This window comes from Pan paniscus, chromosome 2 (genome assembly GCF_029289425.2).
Source record: "Pan paniscus chromosome 2, NHGRI_mPanPan1-v2.0_pri, whole genome shotgun sequence".
Classification (NCBI taxonomy): Eukaryota; Metazoa; Chordata; class Mammalia; order Primates; family Hominidae; genus Pan; species Pan paniscus.
The window spans coordinates 32084201-32102311 of record NC_085926.1 but is presented as its reverse complement, the minus strand read 5'-3'; the positions used below and the strand labels follow the sequence as shown (position 1 = coordinate 32102311).

Here is an 18111-nt window from a genome sequence, read left to right as displayed (position 1 = left end):
CATGAGACTCAGTCATGTTCACCTTGCATCCTACAACCAGGTATGGCCTCCAGGTGGGTCTTACCTGGGGAGGAGGTTGGGGAGCCTTCCAGGCAGAAGGAAGGCCTCTGGAGCAAAGGTCAAAAACTAGCTAAGGCAGAACTTGGAGGACTCAGGTCTGCTGATGGCCAGTCCTGGGTCTTTACATAGATGTATAAAATTCTATTACCCATGAAATAATGAATTGTCTTAAGTCTTAAGCCTTAAAATATACACTATTTCACAAATCCTGTAATGTTATGCAAATAAAATTTAAAAGGAACTTGAGTAGATGGGTACTGCATATAAGATTTCATTTAATCTTTATTACAGCCCATAAGAGAGGTGCACATTATCCCCATTTTACAGATGATGAAATTGAGCCCCAAAGAGCATAAATGAATTACCTAAGTCATGCTGTCCATCTACAATTAGCAATTCAAACCCAGATCCGAGTGTCTCCAAAGCCTGCACTTGTTGCTAATTCATATTTGCCCTATTGTAGTGTAGAATCTTTTATTGAAAATATTTATTGAGCACCCATTAATTTCAGACACCATGCTGGGTGCAAGGCATACAAGCGAATAAACGCAGACAAGTCCCCATCCTCATGGAGCTTGGAGACTGGTAAACAGAGATTGACGCTGTTTCAACAAGCACAGAAAAAAATGTAACTGTACTGCCGGGCATGGTGGCTCATGCCTGTAATCCCAGCACTTTGGGAGGCCAAGGTGGGCAGATCACGAGGTCAGGAGTTCAAGACCAGCCTGACCAACATGGTGAAACACCGTCTCTACTAAAAATACAAAAATTAGCCGGGCGTGGTGGTGCGTGCCTGTAATCCCAGCTATTCAGGAGGCTGAGGCCAGAGACTCACTTGAAACTGGGAGGCAGAGGTTGCGGTGAGCTGAAATCACGCCACTGCACTCCAGCCTCGGCAACAGAGCAAAACTCTGCCTAAAAAAAAAAATATATATATATATATAGAAATATATATATAGAAATATATACATAGAAATATATATATAGAAATATATACATAGAAATATATATAGAGAAATATATACATAGAAATATATATAGAGAAATATATACATAGAAATATATATATAGAAATATATACATAGAAATATATATATAGAAATATATACATAGAAATATATATAGAAATATATACATAGAAATATATATAGAAATATATACATAGAAATATATATATAGAAATATATACATAGAAATATATATATAGAAATATATATATAGAAATATATATAGAGAGAAATATATATATAAAGAAAGCCTAGCCAGGGCGGAGCTCTGAGGCTTAGTGGGCCTTACCCGGGGAGGAGGCTGGGTACCTTCCCGGCAGCAGTAAGGCCCCTGGGGCAAAGCTCACTCATAGCAGGTGGCATGGCCAACAATAGGCACAGATTTTATCCAGAACCAACACATCCAGAGAGGAGAGAAAAGAAGGAAGAGGAGACAGGTTAAGGGAAGGAGAGAAGAGGAGACAGGGCAAGAGAAATGGAGAAGATCAGGGAGACTAAGGGAGGAGAAAAAGAGGAGGGAGGGAAGGTGGAGAAAATGGCATGGCAGGGGCAAGAGGCAAGGAAGGGACGGGGTGGGCAAAAACAGCACTAATTTGGTGCGTACCAGGTGTCAGGCACTGTTTCAAATACCTTACCCACAGTATCCCTTTTAACCCTTCTGCTCTACGGCCCTGAGTCCCAGCTGGATGGACACCCGCCTGCAGGAGGTCCTAACCCCCAGCTTGGCAATGCCCTCCCCGCCTCCACCCCCAGCTAACCCTTTGCCATTCACTCTGTCCACAGCCTTCTCACCCCTTTCTTTCTAAAAAGGTGTAGTATTTAATTAGGCTGGGGAGGTACTACTTCAGCCAAGGAATGGACGCCTGTTTTTAAATAAAAATAAAAATTTCAGAACCCTCTAAATTCATTATGCCAAGGGGGAAGTTAGGCCTTGGAGACTGGGTTATGTATAACTTGCATGCTTGCAATTCTGCTTCACTCTCTTCCCCACTGTTCTTGACTTCCTCATTGTAAATGACTAGGAGAGACCAGATCTTCCCGCTTCTAATTGCTGATCTTTGTTGTACATTAACTGCCTCCTTCATTGTCCTGTACCTAACTCGCACCAGATAGCGTCAGTCCAAGACCCAATGATGGTTACATCTGCTGTGTGGAATGTTAAATATACCTTCCCCACCATCAAAAAGACCACCTTGACTAATCAGATCATTGTAACTATGCATTAAGCCTTACATAGAAACATGCTGAAATCCTGTTAAACTTCCCTGAACTTTTTCTATATGAACACTCTCAAATTTCTTGGAATCTGTTCTTTCTGGGCAGGCTCACTTGTTTTTGTTTGTTTGTTTGTTTTTTGTTTTTTTTGAGACAGAGTCTCACTCTGTCACCAGGCTGGAGTACAGTGGTGCGATCTTGACTCACTGCAACCTCCGTCTCCTGGGTTCAAGCGATTCTCCTGCCTCAGGCTCCCCAGTAGCTGGGACTACAGGCACGCGCCACCACACCCAACTAATTTTTGTATTTTTAGTAGAGACAGGGTTTCACCATGTTGGCTGGCACAGTCTTGATCTCTTGACCTTGTGATCCACCTGCCTCGGCCTCCCAAAGTGCTGGGATTACAGTTGTGAGCCACTGTGTCCGGCCGGCAGGCTCACTTTTAACCTTCGCACTTAATTAAACTCTCTTTAAACTAGATTCTGACCTTTTTGATTATTTTAGGTTGACACTATCAAGTTGGGCCTAAAAACCTGATGAATTTCTTTGAGGCCAGAAAGGACCCTACAGTCCATCCTTCTTTTTACTATGGAGGAAGCGGAGGTCCAGGAAGAATTCACCATCAGCTAGATTCTCCACATTCCATGTCCCCATCTCTTCCAGAGCTGACCCGGGCTGGTTCCATGGGCAAGAGGGTGGTCCTTTGTGGTTTAAATAACATGTACTTTTTCACTCATAAGAGCAATACATGAAAAAAAATTATGAATAATCTCACCACCCAGGGAGAACCACTATTAACATTTTGCGTAATTCTTTGCACTCAAAGGGCTTTTAAAGAACAACCAAATGCCAGAGTATTAGATGCAAATGTTAAAAATGAAGTATTTTAAAAATAGATTCAACTTGGCGAATGTTATTTGATCTCTACATAGGGAAGCTTTCTAAGCTTAAAATCAAAGAAAGAAACCACAAAGGAAAAAAGATCAATATGAACAACTTCACTTCAAAGAGGAAGGAGACTGAAAAGGTTTTCTATCAAAATTCAAACTGCAGGGGAAAATGCTTATGATAGAATGTTACATTTAACAAAAAGGATGTAAAATTGTACATACCATATGATTGCAAGTGTGCAATTAATAAATAATACCACCTCAGATCCACTTAGATGGCTACTATCAAAAACACAGAAAATAATAAGTGTTGGTAAGGATGCAGAGAAATCAGGACCCTTGTATACTGTTTGTAGATTTGTAAAGTACTGCAGCCACTGTGGAAAACCAAATGGCAGTCCCTCAAAGAATTAAAAATAGAACTAACATATGATCAAGCAATTCTGTTTCTGGGTACATACCCCAAAGAATTGAAAGCAGGGTCTCAAAGAGGTATTTGTACACCCATGTTCATAGCAACACTATTCACAATTGCCAAAAGGTGGAAGCAACCCAAGTGTCCATCAACTGATGTATGGATAAGCAAAAGGTGGTCTACACATGCAATGGGATATTATCCAGCCTTAAAAAGGAAATTCTGACATACGTTACAACATGGATGAACCTTGAAGACATTATGCTAACTGAAATAAGCCAGACACAGAAGGATAAATAATGTATAATTCTACTTATATGAGGTACTTAGAGTAGTCAAATTCATAGAGACAGAAAGTAGAAGCGTGGTTTCCAGGGACTGGGGAAAGAGTGGATTGAGGAACTGTCGTTTAATGAATATAGAGTTTCAGATTTGCAAGATGAAAAGAATTCTGGAGATCTAATTCTTTTCAATATTTTCATTGTTTTCAATACGAACAATGTGAACATTCTTAACCCTACTAAACCGTATGCTTAAAAATGGTTAAGGTGGTAAATTTTATGTTATGTATATTTTGTCACAATTAAAAAAACACACACACTTAAAAAGGATGGCAAGAAAACACACAAGAACAAGCATAAGACCCAGCCTACGGTCAGATCCTATTAAAAGTGCAGTTCGTGGACCAGCAGTGAATATATCCCTGAGAGCGTGTTAGAAATGCTGAACCTCAGGCCCTACCCCAGACCTGCTGAATCAGAATCTGCTCTGTAACACAATCCCCAAGAGATTCACATGCACATTGAAGTGTTGACATAGTAGATGCACAACAAACATTTGTTGCATGAATACATCCTTTCTTATTGGTAAGTTTACAAGCAAATGTTATTGTGTTCTTCATACTTGCCTATCTTTTCCAAATTTTCCCAAACAGGCATGTATTAGTTTATTTTTTTATTCTGATTTTAAATCATTCCCATTTAGATATTTTAACAGACCCCGAATCCAAAGCAGACAAGTTTCAGCAAGTCCCAAGGCCTGTTAGCCAACCAGAAAATAGAAGCTATGGAGGTTTAACTGAAATCCACAGATGCCCCCTAAGTCTCATTTTAGTTGATACTTATTTCAATATGTTTTCAGAGCAGCCAAGTAGGAGCAGTTTGGGATGGACCACACCTCTGTCAGCCTGTACAAAAATGGCTATCCATGACCTGGTCAGCCATGCTATCAACCCCACACACCATGGAAACAATGTTCATCTGAGTGAATGGAGGAATGGTCAGTGATTAATTCAGATCAGAATCAAAGACATAGGTAGCAGGAGAATCTACCTGCCCACTCAGGAGAACAACACACAGGGTCCTGGAGAATGTCTAAGTCACAGTCTCAAATTGCCTTTAAGGACCACCAGTCTTAAGCAAGGATGGCAGAGAACCAAACTGTCCATGGTGCTTCAAATAAGCATATTCTACATCCTAGCACAAACTTTTTAGATAAATACATTCTGCAAGCCCATCTATTGATAATAGAAAGAACCATGTAGTGCAAATTCTAACAGCCACCTGGCACTTGGTCTCTGTTGACATAACAACTGAAAGACTATACACCCCTGCCCGCATTCCTGGATAATGAGAATTACTGAAAACCATTTCCAAACATCCACCAGAGTCTCAACAATGCAAAATCTCAGCTTTCAACCCTGAGCTCTACACCAGACATGCTAGGTAATCCAGAACAAACAAATCTCTTTTCTGCTTATGTTTCTAGGCCCTCTACAGCTGGAATGTTACTCTCCACCTTCCTCATACTTGCTTATTACAAAGTGAAAAATGAAATAAGAAATCATGACTAAATTATTTCTCATGTATTGTTCTGGCTTCCACCAACATATATGCAGATGGTTCAGTATAAGGCTATTCACTGCAGAACTCTTAGAATATCCATCAAGAGGAAACTGATTAAACAAAAGCATACCTATACCCAGCAATATTATACAAGTATAAAAAAGAATGAAGATGTTCTTTATGTATAGATATGGAAAGGGCTTCAAGACACAGTTACATGAAAAAGCAAGGAGAAAATAAGTATGTAGAGCTCCACTGCATACGTAGCTACACGTAGTATTTACATTTTAATTAGTTAACATTTAAATGTAGTCCGAATAGCCACATTTCAAGTGGGCAGGAAGGCAGAGAACTTCAACCACTCTACTGCATAGTATCTGTGTAACTTAGAACACATTACATAACTTCTGTAAGCTCAGACTTATTATAAAATAAGGATGATGACAATACAGTACCTCATACTGTGAGGATTAACTCAGATAACACATAAAGTGCTTAAGGGGTTAACCGGGATAGTCCTTACTACTGAATCTAACATTTGTGCAGCTGTGGGCCAAAGCTGAGCATGAGCTGGCTGTGTCAGTCAAGGCCTCACAGATGGGTTCTCCTTTGGTAGAAATAACTAGTCCAAGTAGTAGTAAATTTAAATATGAGTAGTAGTAAAATTGGTAGTAGTAAATCAGTCCAAGCTAGATGCTGTCAGTCCCCACCCCAATCCCCACCCCAGCTTGCTATCGTAGGTCACAGCACCCTTTCCTGGCAAAGCTACTCTCTTCCCCAGAATCCTTCTCAACACAAAACTCTCTGCAGCCACCATTAATCAACTAGAGTCAGTGCTTGAGATGAAATCTATCTGCCATCATTGCTGGTCCTGGTTGTGAGGATCAGAATCATGTTACTCAAACTCACAAGAGTTCCTTTTAAGCAGGTTACCATAAGATTTGTTGTTTAAAACAAGATCCTTTTGAGAATGCTCTGAAATTAGACTGGGACAAGTATAAACCACAGTTGAAGACAAATGTGAATGCATGGTCACTTAATTATATGTGATAATGCAAATTTATCCATAATCATTTCTAACATTTATATAACATATTACAGTTGTCAAAGTGTTTGCACATGCAGAATTTCAACAGACGACCCACACAATGGAGAACCATGGAGTACAGTCTACAAAAGGCACTTCCTGTCACTGGGTGGATCCACTCAAGAAACCCAACTTAAAAAGTTCAACCTGGCCGGGCGCGGTGGCTCACATCTGTAAACCCAGCACTTTGAGAGGCCGAGGCGGGCACATCACGAGGTCAGGAGATTGAGACCATCCTGGCTAACACGGTGAAACCCCGTCTCTACTAAAAATACAAAAAAATTAGCCTGGCGTGGTGGCACATGCCTGCAGTCCCAGCTACTCGGAGGCTGAGGCAGGAGAATTGCTTGAACCCGGGAGGTGGAGGTTGCAGTGAGCCAAGATTGTGCCACTGCACTCCAGCCTGTGCAACAGAGCGAGACTCCGTCTCAAAAAAAAAAAAAAAAAAAAAGTTCAACGTACACGAAAAGGGTTTAGATGCTTGAAGACATTTCCATCAAGCTGAGGTAGCTACATGAATTACTAATTTCAGCTTGGGGATATTTCTGTCCAGATGGCCAGTGTTAGGGCTATTAGGTTAGAGTTCTCCTGCTCCTCCAGGACTGGAGAAACACAAATTCTTTGGTTCTTTTTTTGCCTATAACCCATGCAAACTACGTCCTTTCTTCAGCACTGGAAAAACCGGGTAGAGAAAATCCAAATGATGAGGATATAGTTTTCTTAGGACATACATGTGACTCTGGCTGTAATGATAATGAGAGGTGAAGCCAGCTGGACTTCTTGGGTCCAGTGGGGACTTGGAGAACTTTTCTGCCTAGCTAAAGTATTGTAAACACACCAATCAGCACTCTGTGTCTAGCTAAAGGATTGTAAATGCACCAATCAGTACTCTGGAAAAATGCACCAGTCAGCACTCTGTGTCTAGCTAAAGGATTGTAAATGCACCAATCAGCACTCTGTGTCTAGCTAAAGGATTGTAAATGCACCAATCAGCACTCTATAAAATGCATCAATCAGCACTCTGTAAAATGGACCAATCAGCACTCTGTAAAACGGACCAATCAGCAGGTTGTGGGCAGGGCCAAATAAAGGAATAGAAGCTGGCCACCCCATGCAGGGGTGGCAACCGGCTCAGGTCTCCTTCCACTCTGTGGATGCTTTGTTCTTTCGCTCTTCACAATAAATCTTGCTGCTGCTCACTCTTTGGGTCTATACTACCTTTATGAGCTGTAACACTCACTACAGAGGTCTGCGGCTTCACTCCTGAAGTAAGCGAGACCACAAACCCACCTGGAGGAACAAACAACTCTGAACGTGCCACCTTTAAGAGCTGTAACACTCACTGGGAAGGTCTGTGGCTTCACTCCTGAAGTCAGCGAGACCACGAACCCACCGGAAGGAAGAAACTCCGAACACATCTGAACATCTGAAGGAACAAACTCTGAACACACCATCTTTAAGAACTGTAACACTCACCGTGAGGGTCCGCGGCTTCATTCTCGAAGTCAGCGAGACCAAGAACCCACCGGAAGGAACCAAGTCCGGAAACAATAAGAATGAGAAACTGTTTTACTATCTAGGACAGTGTTTCTCAAACTGAAGGTTATGCAGGCACAAAATAAATACAAGGAGAAGAGATCACAGTTAATCACCCACAGTAACATTTGTTACTGTGAAACATTTGTTTCTGGTTGGATATGAAGTATCCTCCATCATAATATAAAATTGTATGTTAGTTAGTTGCAAGTCAAAAAATTTAAAGCCACAGATTTAGGAAACTATGACTCTTCTGAACACATGGACTAGAAAAGCATCTGGCCCAATTCGTGCTACAGCTTGAAAAGTGCCTATTAAGTTCATGAAGGTTTGCCTTCTCTTACTCTTGTTAGAACCCAACCACCATATAGAGAAGCCTAAGCTAGCCTGCTGAAGGATGAGAGACATGTGGGCTGGTCACCCCTGTCACGCTGGCTGAAGCCTGCCCACTGCCAGACATGAAGGAGGTCATCTAGGACCAAGAGTCCCAGCCAGGCTGGGTGTGGTGGCCCATGCCTGTAATCCCAGTACTTTGGGAGGCCAAGGCAGGAGGATCACTTGAGCCCAGGTGTTCGAAATCAGCTTGGGCAACATAGTGAGACCCCACCTCTATGATGAAATCTGAAGATTAGCCAGGCATGGTGGTGTGTGCCTCTAGTCCCAGCTACTCGGGAGGTTAAGGTGGGAGGATTGCTTGAGCCTGGGAGGTTGAGGCTGCAATGCATTGTGATCATGCCACTGTACTCCAGCCTGGGTGACAGAGTGAGACTCTCAAAAAATAACAACAAAAAAAAGGTGGGTGAGAGTGTCCAACCAACTCACCAGCCAACCACAGCCATATGAGTGAGCCTAGGCTAGATCAGCAGAAAATCTGCCAGGTTAGTCAGCCCACATTGTTAAACCCCAGAATCATGAGCTAATAAATGATTGCTGTCTGAAGCCACTAAGTTTGGGGGTAGACTGTTAGGCAGTGAGAGATGACTGATTCAGTTCTCCTCTTCCAATTGTGGAAGAGACTGAGCCTCAAAGCAGAATAACTACAAAGTGTCACCAGTATAACCTTATGGGAGCCCAGGACACTTCTGGCACAGTGAGCTTAGTTCCTGACATCACCCAGTTGGGGAGGAGGAAAGGGAAAGGAGAATGGTGACACAGATGGTGAGGATCCCAGAAACTACTGCCCACCTGCAACCACTGAGAGACTTGCGGATGCTACTTGGCCTGCCAGAGACAAGATTTAGGAGATAATGTGACTTTTCTGTCCAAAGGGACATGACTTAGAGAAGAGTAGGCTCACCTAAGTGTTGCTCTGGGATTAACAGGTAAAAGTTAGAGGTGATAGATTTTTAGCTTAGATTTTCCTAAGATTTTTCTTCACATACAAAGAAAAAAAAAGATAAGATTTTTTCAACAATTAATCCTCTAATTAATTTTAAGATCAATTGCCTTGAAAATAGTAAACTATAATCATCTGTCATATCTATAGGAGAAGGGATGACTACATTGGTGGGAAACTGAATGAGATGATTTTTAAGGCCTTGCTTCCATTTTATTTCTCAGAAGGGGAATACAAAATTGGATTTTGTTGGGAGGATACTCAACATTTTTATGAAAATGATATTTATCCTCATGTAAAAGTATGCTTCACACTGAAAATGGTAAGAATTTACGGAAACATGGTCTTTGGGGTTAAAAGGATCTGGGTTTCAAGTCCACCTAATAACTGTTGACTTAAGCAAGTTTTCTCTAAATCTTAGTTATGTCATCTAACATAGGGTTATAATAATAGTACCCCACAGGCCTGTCACATGTTTAAACGAAATAACATCATGTTCATGACACACAGAAAATGATAAATTATTATATTTATGCCTCTTAAGGAAGAGAAGGAGATAGAATGGAAGAATGAAGCAAGAGGTAAAGGTTAAGAGATGAAAGGTTAAGGTAAGACACTGGGAGCTCTCGACTCATTCCTAGAATAGTAGTCATTATTATATTATATATATATTTTTTGAGATAGGGTTTCCCTCCTGTCACCCAGGCTGGAGTGCAATGGTGCCATCTTGGCTCACTGCAACCTTTGCCTCCTGGGCTCAAGTGATTCTCCTGCCTTAGCCTCCCAAGTGGGTGGGACTACAGGTCCATGCCATCATGCCCAGCTAATTTTTCTATTTTTTTTGTAGAGACAGGGTCTCACTAAGTTGTCTAGGCTGGTCTTGAACTCCTAGGCTCAACCAATCCACCTACCTCAGCCTCCCAAAGTGTTGGGATTACAGGTATGAGCCACTGTGCCCGGCCATGAGTTTTATTTATATTTTATTTATTTATTTTTTAGATTTAGAGACAGGGTCTTGCTATGTTTCTCAGGCTGGACTCAAATTGTGGGGCTCAAATGATTCTCCACCTCAGCCTCCCAAAGTATTGAGGTTATAGGCATGAGCCACTGCACCCAGCCCCACTCATGATTTGTATACCGAACAGGTGGGGGAGATGAAGGAAACAGGTGATTAAATATTACTTTTTAAAAAGCTGTACAAACTTTCTCACCTTAGCCTACGAGGGAACTCTAAGTCTCTTCCCAGTTCATCTCCAGTCCATCCTATCAACTCTCATTCCAACTTCCAAGGCAGAAGTGTGTCCGTGCGCCTGTCCTCAGGGAAGGATTATTTCTGACCATAAAGGAGCTAACTTATAGTCACTCAAATTGTTTCTGAGCTCTCTGTGTGGCGAGAATCACAACAGAAACTGAGTAGCACAGACAAAAGGGTGCCCAGGGCGGACGAACAGCCAGGATGCTGCACCCAACCAGTTCCAGCAGACCAAAAAAAAAAAAAAAGACAGAGTCACAGGTCCAGCTTCAGTCATCAGAGCAAAGTGGGCCAAAGCTCTCCTTGACTTTCGGTATCAGAGAAAATGTCAGGCTGTGGGGTGATGTGAAAACAAGGGCAAGAGATAGGCAACTCCCAAGGACACTCCTCCAGCTGTCTATCAGCCTCTCTCCTCATCTCCTGTCTTCTCTCCTATCCTCTGCCTCTCTACCCCTTGGCCAAACCCCAAACCAGTCCATTTTGTGACTTAATGACAGGTCCGATCAAGGATGATGAAACTAATAATACTAATAGCAACTGTCATTTACTGAGTGCTAGTCACCATGCACTCTCCCCAGATCATTTCATTTAATCCTAACCATAATCCCAGACAGCAGGTATCAATACATGATTCTTAGAGAGAAGCACTTTTCCCAAGGCCTCAGAGCTGCCAAGTGGGGGACCCAGACAGAAACCTAGGCAGTCAGATTCCCAAGCTCTTTTTTATACCACTGCACTACCCTGCCTCCAAAGGAGATTTGGGATGTGTTTCTGGACATATGCTTCCTATCACAAGGGTTTGGCTGTAAATAGAGCCCTGAGGTTTTAACTCTAGAACTTTATTTTGCACTTTGTCTGGGTGATCTTCCCAAGGTGCTGGTTAAAAGAAAGAAACTTTGGGCCAGGCACTGTGGCTGATGCCTATAATCCCAGCACTTTGGGAGGCCAAGGCGGGCAGACTACTTGAGGCCAGGAGTTCAAGACCAACCTGGCCAATACGGCAAAACCCTGTCTGTACTAAAAATATAAAACTTAGCCGGGCATGGTGGTGCCCACCTGTAATCCCAGCTACTCAGAAGGCTGAGGCATGAGAATCGCTAGAACCCAGCAGATGGAGGTTGCAGTGAGCCAAGATGGTGCCATTGCACTCTAGCCTGGGTAACAGAGCTGACTCTGTCTCAACAACAACAAAAACAAAAAAAGAAAAAAGAAACTGTTTCATCTTTGAAAGAACCTCAGAAGCTTTTGTTGTTTTTCCAAATCAAATTTACAGGGTCAGGAAAAGTCATGCAGGTTAGGAAGTCCCTCCCTGCACCTGCGGCAGTAGGCAACACAGCAGGGCTCAGCTGGATGCATGACGGCCCCTCCTCTAGCCTCCTCTCTCTGATCTATGTAGAGAAAATGAGCTTCACCAAAGGACAGGACAAGGGCATGTTATACAACACGTCTACTTTCCTGCCCAGGACCTTCCTGGCTGAAGCTCCCTGGCAAGCCAGCTAGATTCAATATTCTGATAACTGTATTGCAACTGATGACAACTGACTTGGGAGAGGCACTCCATGTGAGAGTTCTCAAATGTGACAAACACCTTTATTTACACAAGCAGGCTAAGCTGCCCTAAAGTTCCAAGTATAAATATTGCTTAAGCAACTTGACATTCCTGAGGTAAGAACCAGATCTGGAAGGGTAGGTCTATCTCTTGGTGATCTGTATTAAAATTGGCAAAAGGCTAAAGTTCCTTCAGAAAAAAAAATCTCATTCTCAGGGGATATGATTAAGCAAGTCTAGTTTCAGTGGTAATTCTGACACAAGTGGTCTTGGGACCACACTTTAAGAAACACGATTTAGGCCGGGCACAGTGGCTTACGCCTGTAATCCCAGCACTTTGGGAGGCCGAGGCAGGCAGATCACGATGTCAGGAGATTGAGACCATCCTAGCTAACACAGTGAAACCTCGTCTGTACTAAAAAACACAAAAAATTAGCTGGGCGTGGTGGCGGGTGCCTGTAGTCCCAGCTACCTGGGAGGCTGAGGCAGGAGAATGGCGTGAACCCGCGAGGCGAAGCTTGCGGTGAGCTGAGATTGCGCCACTGCACTCCAGCCTGGGTGACAGAGCGAGACTCCGTCTCAAGAAAAACAAAAACAAACAAACAAAAAAAGAAACACGATTTAAAGTGTAACAGAGCAGTTACTCCATTCCACTTGGCAATTCCTTCGGTCTTATCTTCCATGTCCTCACTGATCTCAGACCTGAAGGTAAGTTGTTTAAGGACCGGGACTGTGTCCAGCTGTGTCTGCATTCCTGGTCAGACCACAGTCTCTTCACCGGGCAACACTCAAATGTCTACTGACTAGAGCTGAACACCCCTCTGGGGCTTCTCCATGTTGTTTTCAGTTTCTGAGTTTCTGAATCCCTCTGGGGAGGTCGTGATCCTCTCTCTAGGACTGGAGTAACTCTGTACCCAAGGCAGTGGCACAGAAGCCAAGAATTGTTCCCGTCTAATCCCATAATTAATGAAGCCAGGCAGCCAGCCCAAACCATCAGCACATTTCTCAATTGCTCTGCTTCAGTATCACTGGCCAAGTTCTACTCCATTTCCCTGGGCTGGAGTGGGCCAAGGAAACAGTCAAGTACACCAGAATGAAGAAGCCATGGGCAGGCAGCCAAATCCCAGCAGAGGGGGCAGGAGGCTCACTTCACTACTCTTGCTCCAGGCCCAGTTCCAGCACGGCAGAGCTGTGCTACTTGTCCTGCATCTTGCAAATTAGGAAAAGGGGCTGTCATCTGTGGAATTTTACAGACTAAAAAACTAATGTTAAAAAAACATGTGCTAAATGGGTGCCTTTCAAGTGGCATGGCCAACAGGGGAGCTGACACTGCACTCAAGTGACCTTGACATTAAAACTGGCAAAGCCGGCCGGGTACGGTGGTTCATGCCTGTAATCCCAGCACTTTGGGAGGAAGAGGCAGGCGGATCATGAGGTCAGGAGATTGAGACCATCCTGGCTAACACGGTGAAACCCCGTCTCTACTAAAAATACAAAAAATTAGCCAGGCATGGTGGCGGATGCCTGTAGTCCCAGCTACTCAGGAGGCTGAGGCAGGAGAATGGCATGAACCCAGGAAGCGGAGCTTGCAGTGAGCAGAGATCGCGCCACTGCACTCCAGCCTGGGCGACAGAGCGAGACTCCGTCTAAAAAAATAGTAATAAAAAAAAAACAACTGGCAAAGCCAAGCTGAAAGTCCAAATTAAGCTTTGCAGCAGCAAGGTACCAACTCTATTAAATATTGTGTAGAACATTCTGTTGTTGGTTGAAAAATGCAGCTCACAGAAAAGTATGCAATACCCTAGTATTTGTAGCGTGGAGGGCGAAAGGACTACATGTAAGCATTCACTTGCATGGAATTCCTCCAGAAAGGACAGAAGTAATTCATAACACTGGTTTTCCTCCAGGAGGTACTCAGGGGGGATAAATGTGGATGGGTGATGTTTCACTGTTTTTGGTACTCTTTGGTTTTTGTTTTTTATTTTTTGTTTTGTTTTGTTCTTTTGAGACAGGGTTTCACTCCCTTCACACAGACTAGAGTACGATGGTGCAATCTGATTTTGGCTCACTGCAACCTCTGCCTCCCAGGCTCAGGCGATTCTGCTGCCTTAGCATCCCAAGTAGCCGGGACTACAGGCGCCTGCCACCACACCTGGCTAATTTTTTGTATTTTCAGTAGAGACGGGGTTTCACCGTGGTCTCGATCTCCTGACCTCATGATCCGCCTGCCTCAGCCTCCCAAAGTGCTGGGATTACAAGCGTGAGCCACCATGCCCGACTAATATTTTATTTTTTGTAGAGGCGGGGTTTTGCCGTGTTGCCCAGGCTAGTCTCAAACTCCTGGGCCCACCTCAGCCTCCCAAAGTGCTGGGATTACAGGCATAAGCTACTGCGCCCAGCCCTGGTTGTTAAACAATGTGAATGTATTATTCAATCAAATATCATTATGGTTTTAAAAATTAGTTTTTAGGCAGGGAGCGGTGGCTCACACCTGTAATCCCAGCTACTCAAGTGGATGAGGCACAAGAATCGCTTGAATCCAGCAGGTGGAGGTTGCAGTGAGCCAAGATCGCACCACTGCAACAGAGTCTTAGTATTGACTTAGCATATGCCAGGCACTAGGGTAGATGCCATTCTCAAAAGTTGGGAGACAGATAATCAAATAACTCCTTATAATGCAATGATGCAGGCCAGCAATAGGGACACAGAGGCCACTGGCCTTGCTGGGATGGAAAAGTGAAGAACCAGGTAAGGTTTCCTTCAATAAGTACTTTCTGGGCCAAGTCTTGAAAGAGTAAAACTAAGACCAACTACCTAGGACCAACTGCTGCAGCACTTCTGATGCCTGTCACGCCACAGAAAAACCGGTAAACAGAAGCACTGAAAGGACATCATCACTCTTAACTATTGTACACCAGTCCCTCCAATGTGGCAAAGAGTGTACAGCAATGAAAAAAGGCTTGGAAACACCAGATGCTACACTTTGCTTCCTTCCACCTTCACACCCCCACCTCTACATTCACCCAAACACACCAGAGAATCCCACAGTGTACGTTTGATTAAGGGTACTAGAAGAACTGACATTTCTAATGTGCTCTATAAAATGTTAAAGTCAAATAAGGCCCCAAAGAGACGCAAAGCTTCGCAAACATCTCGGCAAGGGAGAATTCTCAACGCCTCAGGGAGAGCGGCCTGTTGAAACTTGGATTTTCTTCCTGATACGACGCGCCTAAGATAGTGGACCTATCAGAAGCGGGGGCGAGACGGGCACCTTGAAGGGCAGAGCATGCCCCGCCCGTGACCTGGGCAGCAAGAGCCCTTTAGCCCTCTCCGCCTCGGTTTCCTCAACACCGAAACTGCAGTAAGAATGCTCGAGCCTCCTCCAAGTCCTTGACCCAGGAGATCCGCCGTGGAGAACGGAATACGCCCTTAGGATATTGTGCAAAACACCCAGGCGTGGCAAGCAGGTGGCTTCTGTGCGCTCAGTAACGGGGGCGCAGACAGGTGCCCGCGTGCGCGGGGTGCCCTCTCTCCGCGCTGTCCCCCGCACGCACGCGAGCCCAGCGCCTCCCGAGCGAGTGCCCCGGTGCGGCCTCCTCGGGCGCACGGTGCCCAGCCCAGCAACGAGGTCGCCCACCCCGCCTCCCTGCGCGCAGTGCCCGGTGCCCACGCCGCAGCATGGGGCGCGCAGCCCTCACCGCCCGGGAGAGGCGCTTCCTGGAAGCGGAGCCCCGGCCTCCAGCCCGCCGCCGCTCACCAGTTCCCCGAGCCCACGATGCACACTTTCAGGGGCGCCGCTGCCATGGCCAGGCCGAATGTAGCCGCCTGGACCGTGCTTCCCTGGCCGGCTGCCCACCTCCGCCTGTTCAGCCTTGCCCGCAGCGGCTGGCGGCGGCCCCGCCCCTTTCGCCTCTCCGCCAATGGTCGCGGCCACCCCCGCCCGGCGCCGGGGGCCACAGCTGACAGCCGGGCAGGACCCGCTTCGCCACTCCCAAGAACCACTGCGCACGCCTGGCCCCGGCCCGCCTCCCGGCCCGGCTCCGGCACCGCCCCGCCCTGCCCGAGGCACATCGGGACATGTAGTCCTCACCCCCCGTCGCTGCGCGGCCCTAGGCAGCAGCTCCCGCCGCGCCACGTGCAGGCCCAGGCCACTGAGCAGCGACTCGCGCCTCTGGTTCCCGGTGGAGGCTGCACTCCATCCTCATGGGTGGAGCAGACCCAACCAGCTTGCCGTGGTGCCCCCTACACGCTCCTTTTTCCCTACCCGGGAAGGGCTGCCACATTGCCATTTGGAGCCGAGAGAGGCTCCTAGGTTGACTCTCAAGCCGACCAGACTTGGGGCAGAGCTCGAAATGCCCACCCGACCTTGTCATCCTCTGTTTCATTTGCACAAACAAGACACAGCCTGGCACCTCTGAACTTCTTAGAGAACTTGGATCTTCAGAGGACTTTGGAATTTGGCTGAACAGTACCTGCATTTCAAGGATGACACCTTTTCTAGTTAGAGTCAAGATAGAAACTTGACCTGGTGCAGTGGCTCACACCTGTAATCCCAGCACTTTTGGAGGCCGAGTCAGGAAGATCACTTGAGCCCAGGAGTTCCAGACCAGCCTGAGCAACATAATTAGGACCCCCCACCCCTCTGTACAAAAATTTAAAAAATTAGCCAAGCATGGTGGCACGCACCTATAGTCCTAGCTACTCAGGAGGCTGAGGCAGGAGAATTGCATGTGCCCAGGAGGTCGAGGCTTCAGTGAGCCAGGATAGGGCCACTGCACTCCAGACTGAAGGACAGTGAGACCCTGTCTCAACAAAAAATAAATACATAAAAATAAAGGAAAAAAGGTAACAACAGCTTGCATTTAGTGGGTGTCACCCTCACACGCTTACTTGGCAGGAATTGCCTAACATTGTCTTTGCCCAGGGCCTGACTTATCCCTTGCTTGTGGTTTGTTTGCATTTGTGAGTAACACAATGCTCTCCTCCTTCTTGACAAATAGAACCTTAGTTTGTTCATTCTGAGCATCAGTCTCTGCCAGGCACTGTGCTAGACGCTGTCAGAGTAGGACAAAGTCCTTTCAACCAGTGGTTCTCAAACTCTGCTGCATATTAGTCACTGGGGCTTTTAAAAATCCCCATGCCCAGACACCATTGCAGGCCAGTTACATCAGAATGTCCCATGGTGGGATCCAGGCATCAGGATATTTATTTATTGACATATATTTTTTGAGACAGTCTCCTTCTGTTGCCCAGGCTGGAGCAGAATTTTTTAAAGTTCAAGAGGTAATTGCAAAAGTAAGCCAAGATTGAGAACCAGAAGACTAAAATATCAGTGGATTCTGGCTAAAGAAACAAATACTCTAGTACCTACAAAAAACGAAGCCTAGGCCGGGTGCCGTGGCTCACACCTATAACCCCAGCACTTCAGGAGGTCGAGGCAGGCAGTTCACCTGAGGTCAGGAGATGGGGACTAGTCTGCCTAACTTGGCAAAACCCCATCTCTACTGAAAATACAAAAAATTAGCCAGGCATGGTGGCAGATGCCTGTAATCCCAGCTACTCAGGAGGCTGAGACAGGAGAATCTCTTGAACCTGGGAGGCGGAGGTTGCAGTGAGCCGAGATCTTGCCTGGGCGACAAGAGCGACACTCCGTTTCAAAAAAATGATAATAATACTAAGCCTATTAGTTTGATGCTCAGAGAACTGTTATTTTTGCTTTTTTCTCTACATTGTATGAAATATTTATTTGTGTTACTTATGATATTTACTTAAGGAAATACTTAAAGGGAGCTGGTGAGTCAGAGCAGTCTTTCCATCCCCTCACCAATGGTTTGTTCTCAATTATTTGCACTAATGCAAGGATACATGCAGGGATAATGGGAAAGATGGACTAGTAAAGCTGTATTAATCCTTTCTGTATT

General features: G+C 45.1%; 1 protein-coding gene across 2 annotated transcripts in view; it reads right to left on the bottom strand.

The window, feature by feature from the left end:
- GPD1L (glycerol-3-phosphate dehydrogenase 1 like) overlaps positions 1-16219 on the bottom strand; it is a 61947-nt gene extending 45728 nt beyond the window's left edge. The window contains exon 1 of one of the 2 annotated variants that reach the window (XM_057301646.1): positions 15948-16219. Coding sequence is in view for 1 of the 2 variants with exons in the window: in XM_003826137.6 (XP_003826185.1) it covers positions 15948-15994 (47 nt within the window). In the remaining variant the exon portion in view is untranslated. The remainder of the gene's footprint in view (positions 1-15947) is intronic. The other variant, XM_003826137.6, reaches the window with a different exon arrangement.
- Positions 16220-18111: the final 1892 nt, after the last annotated feature.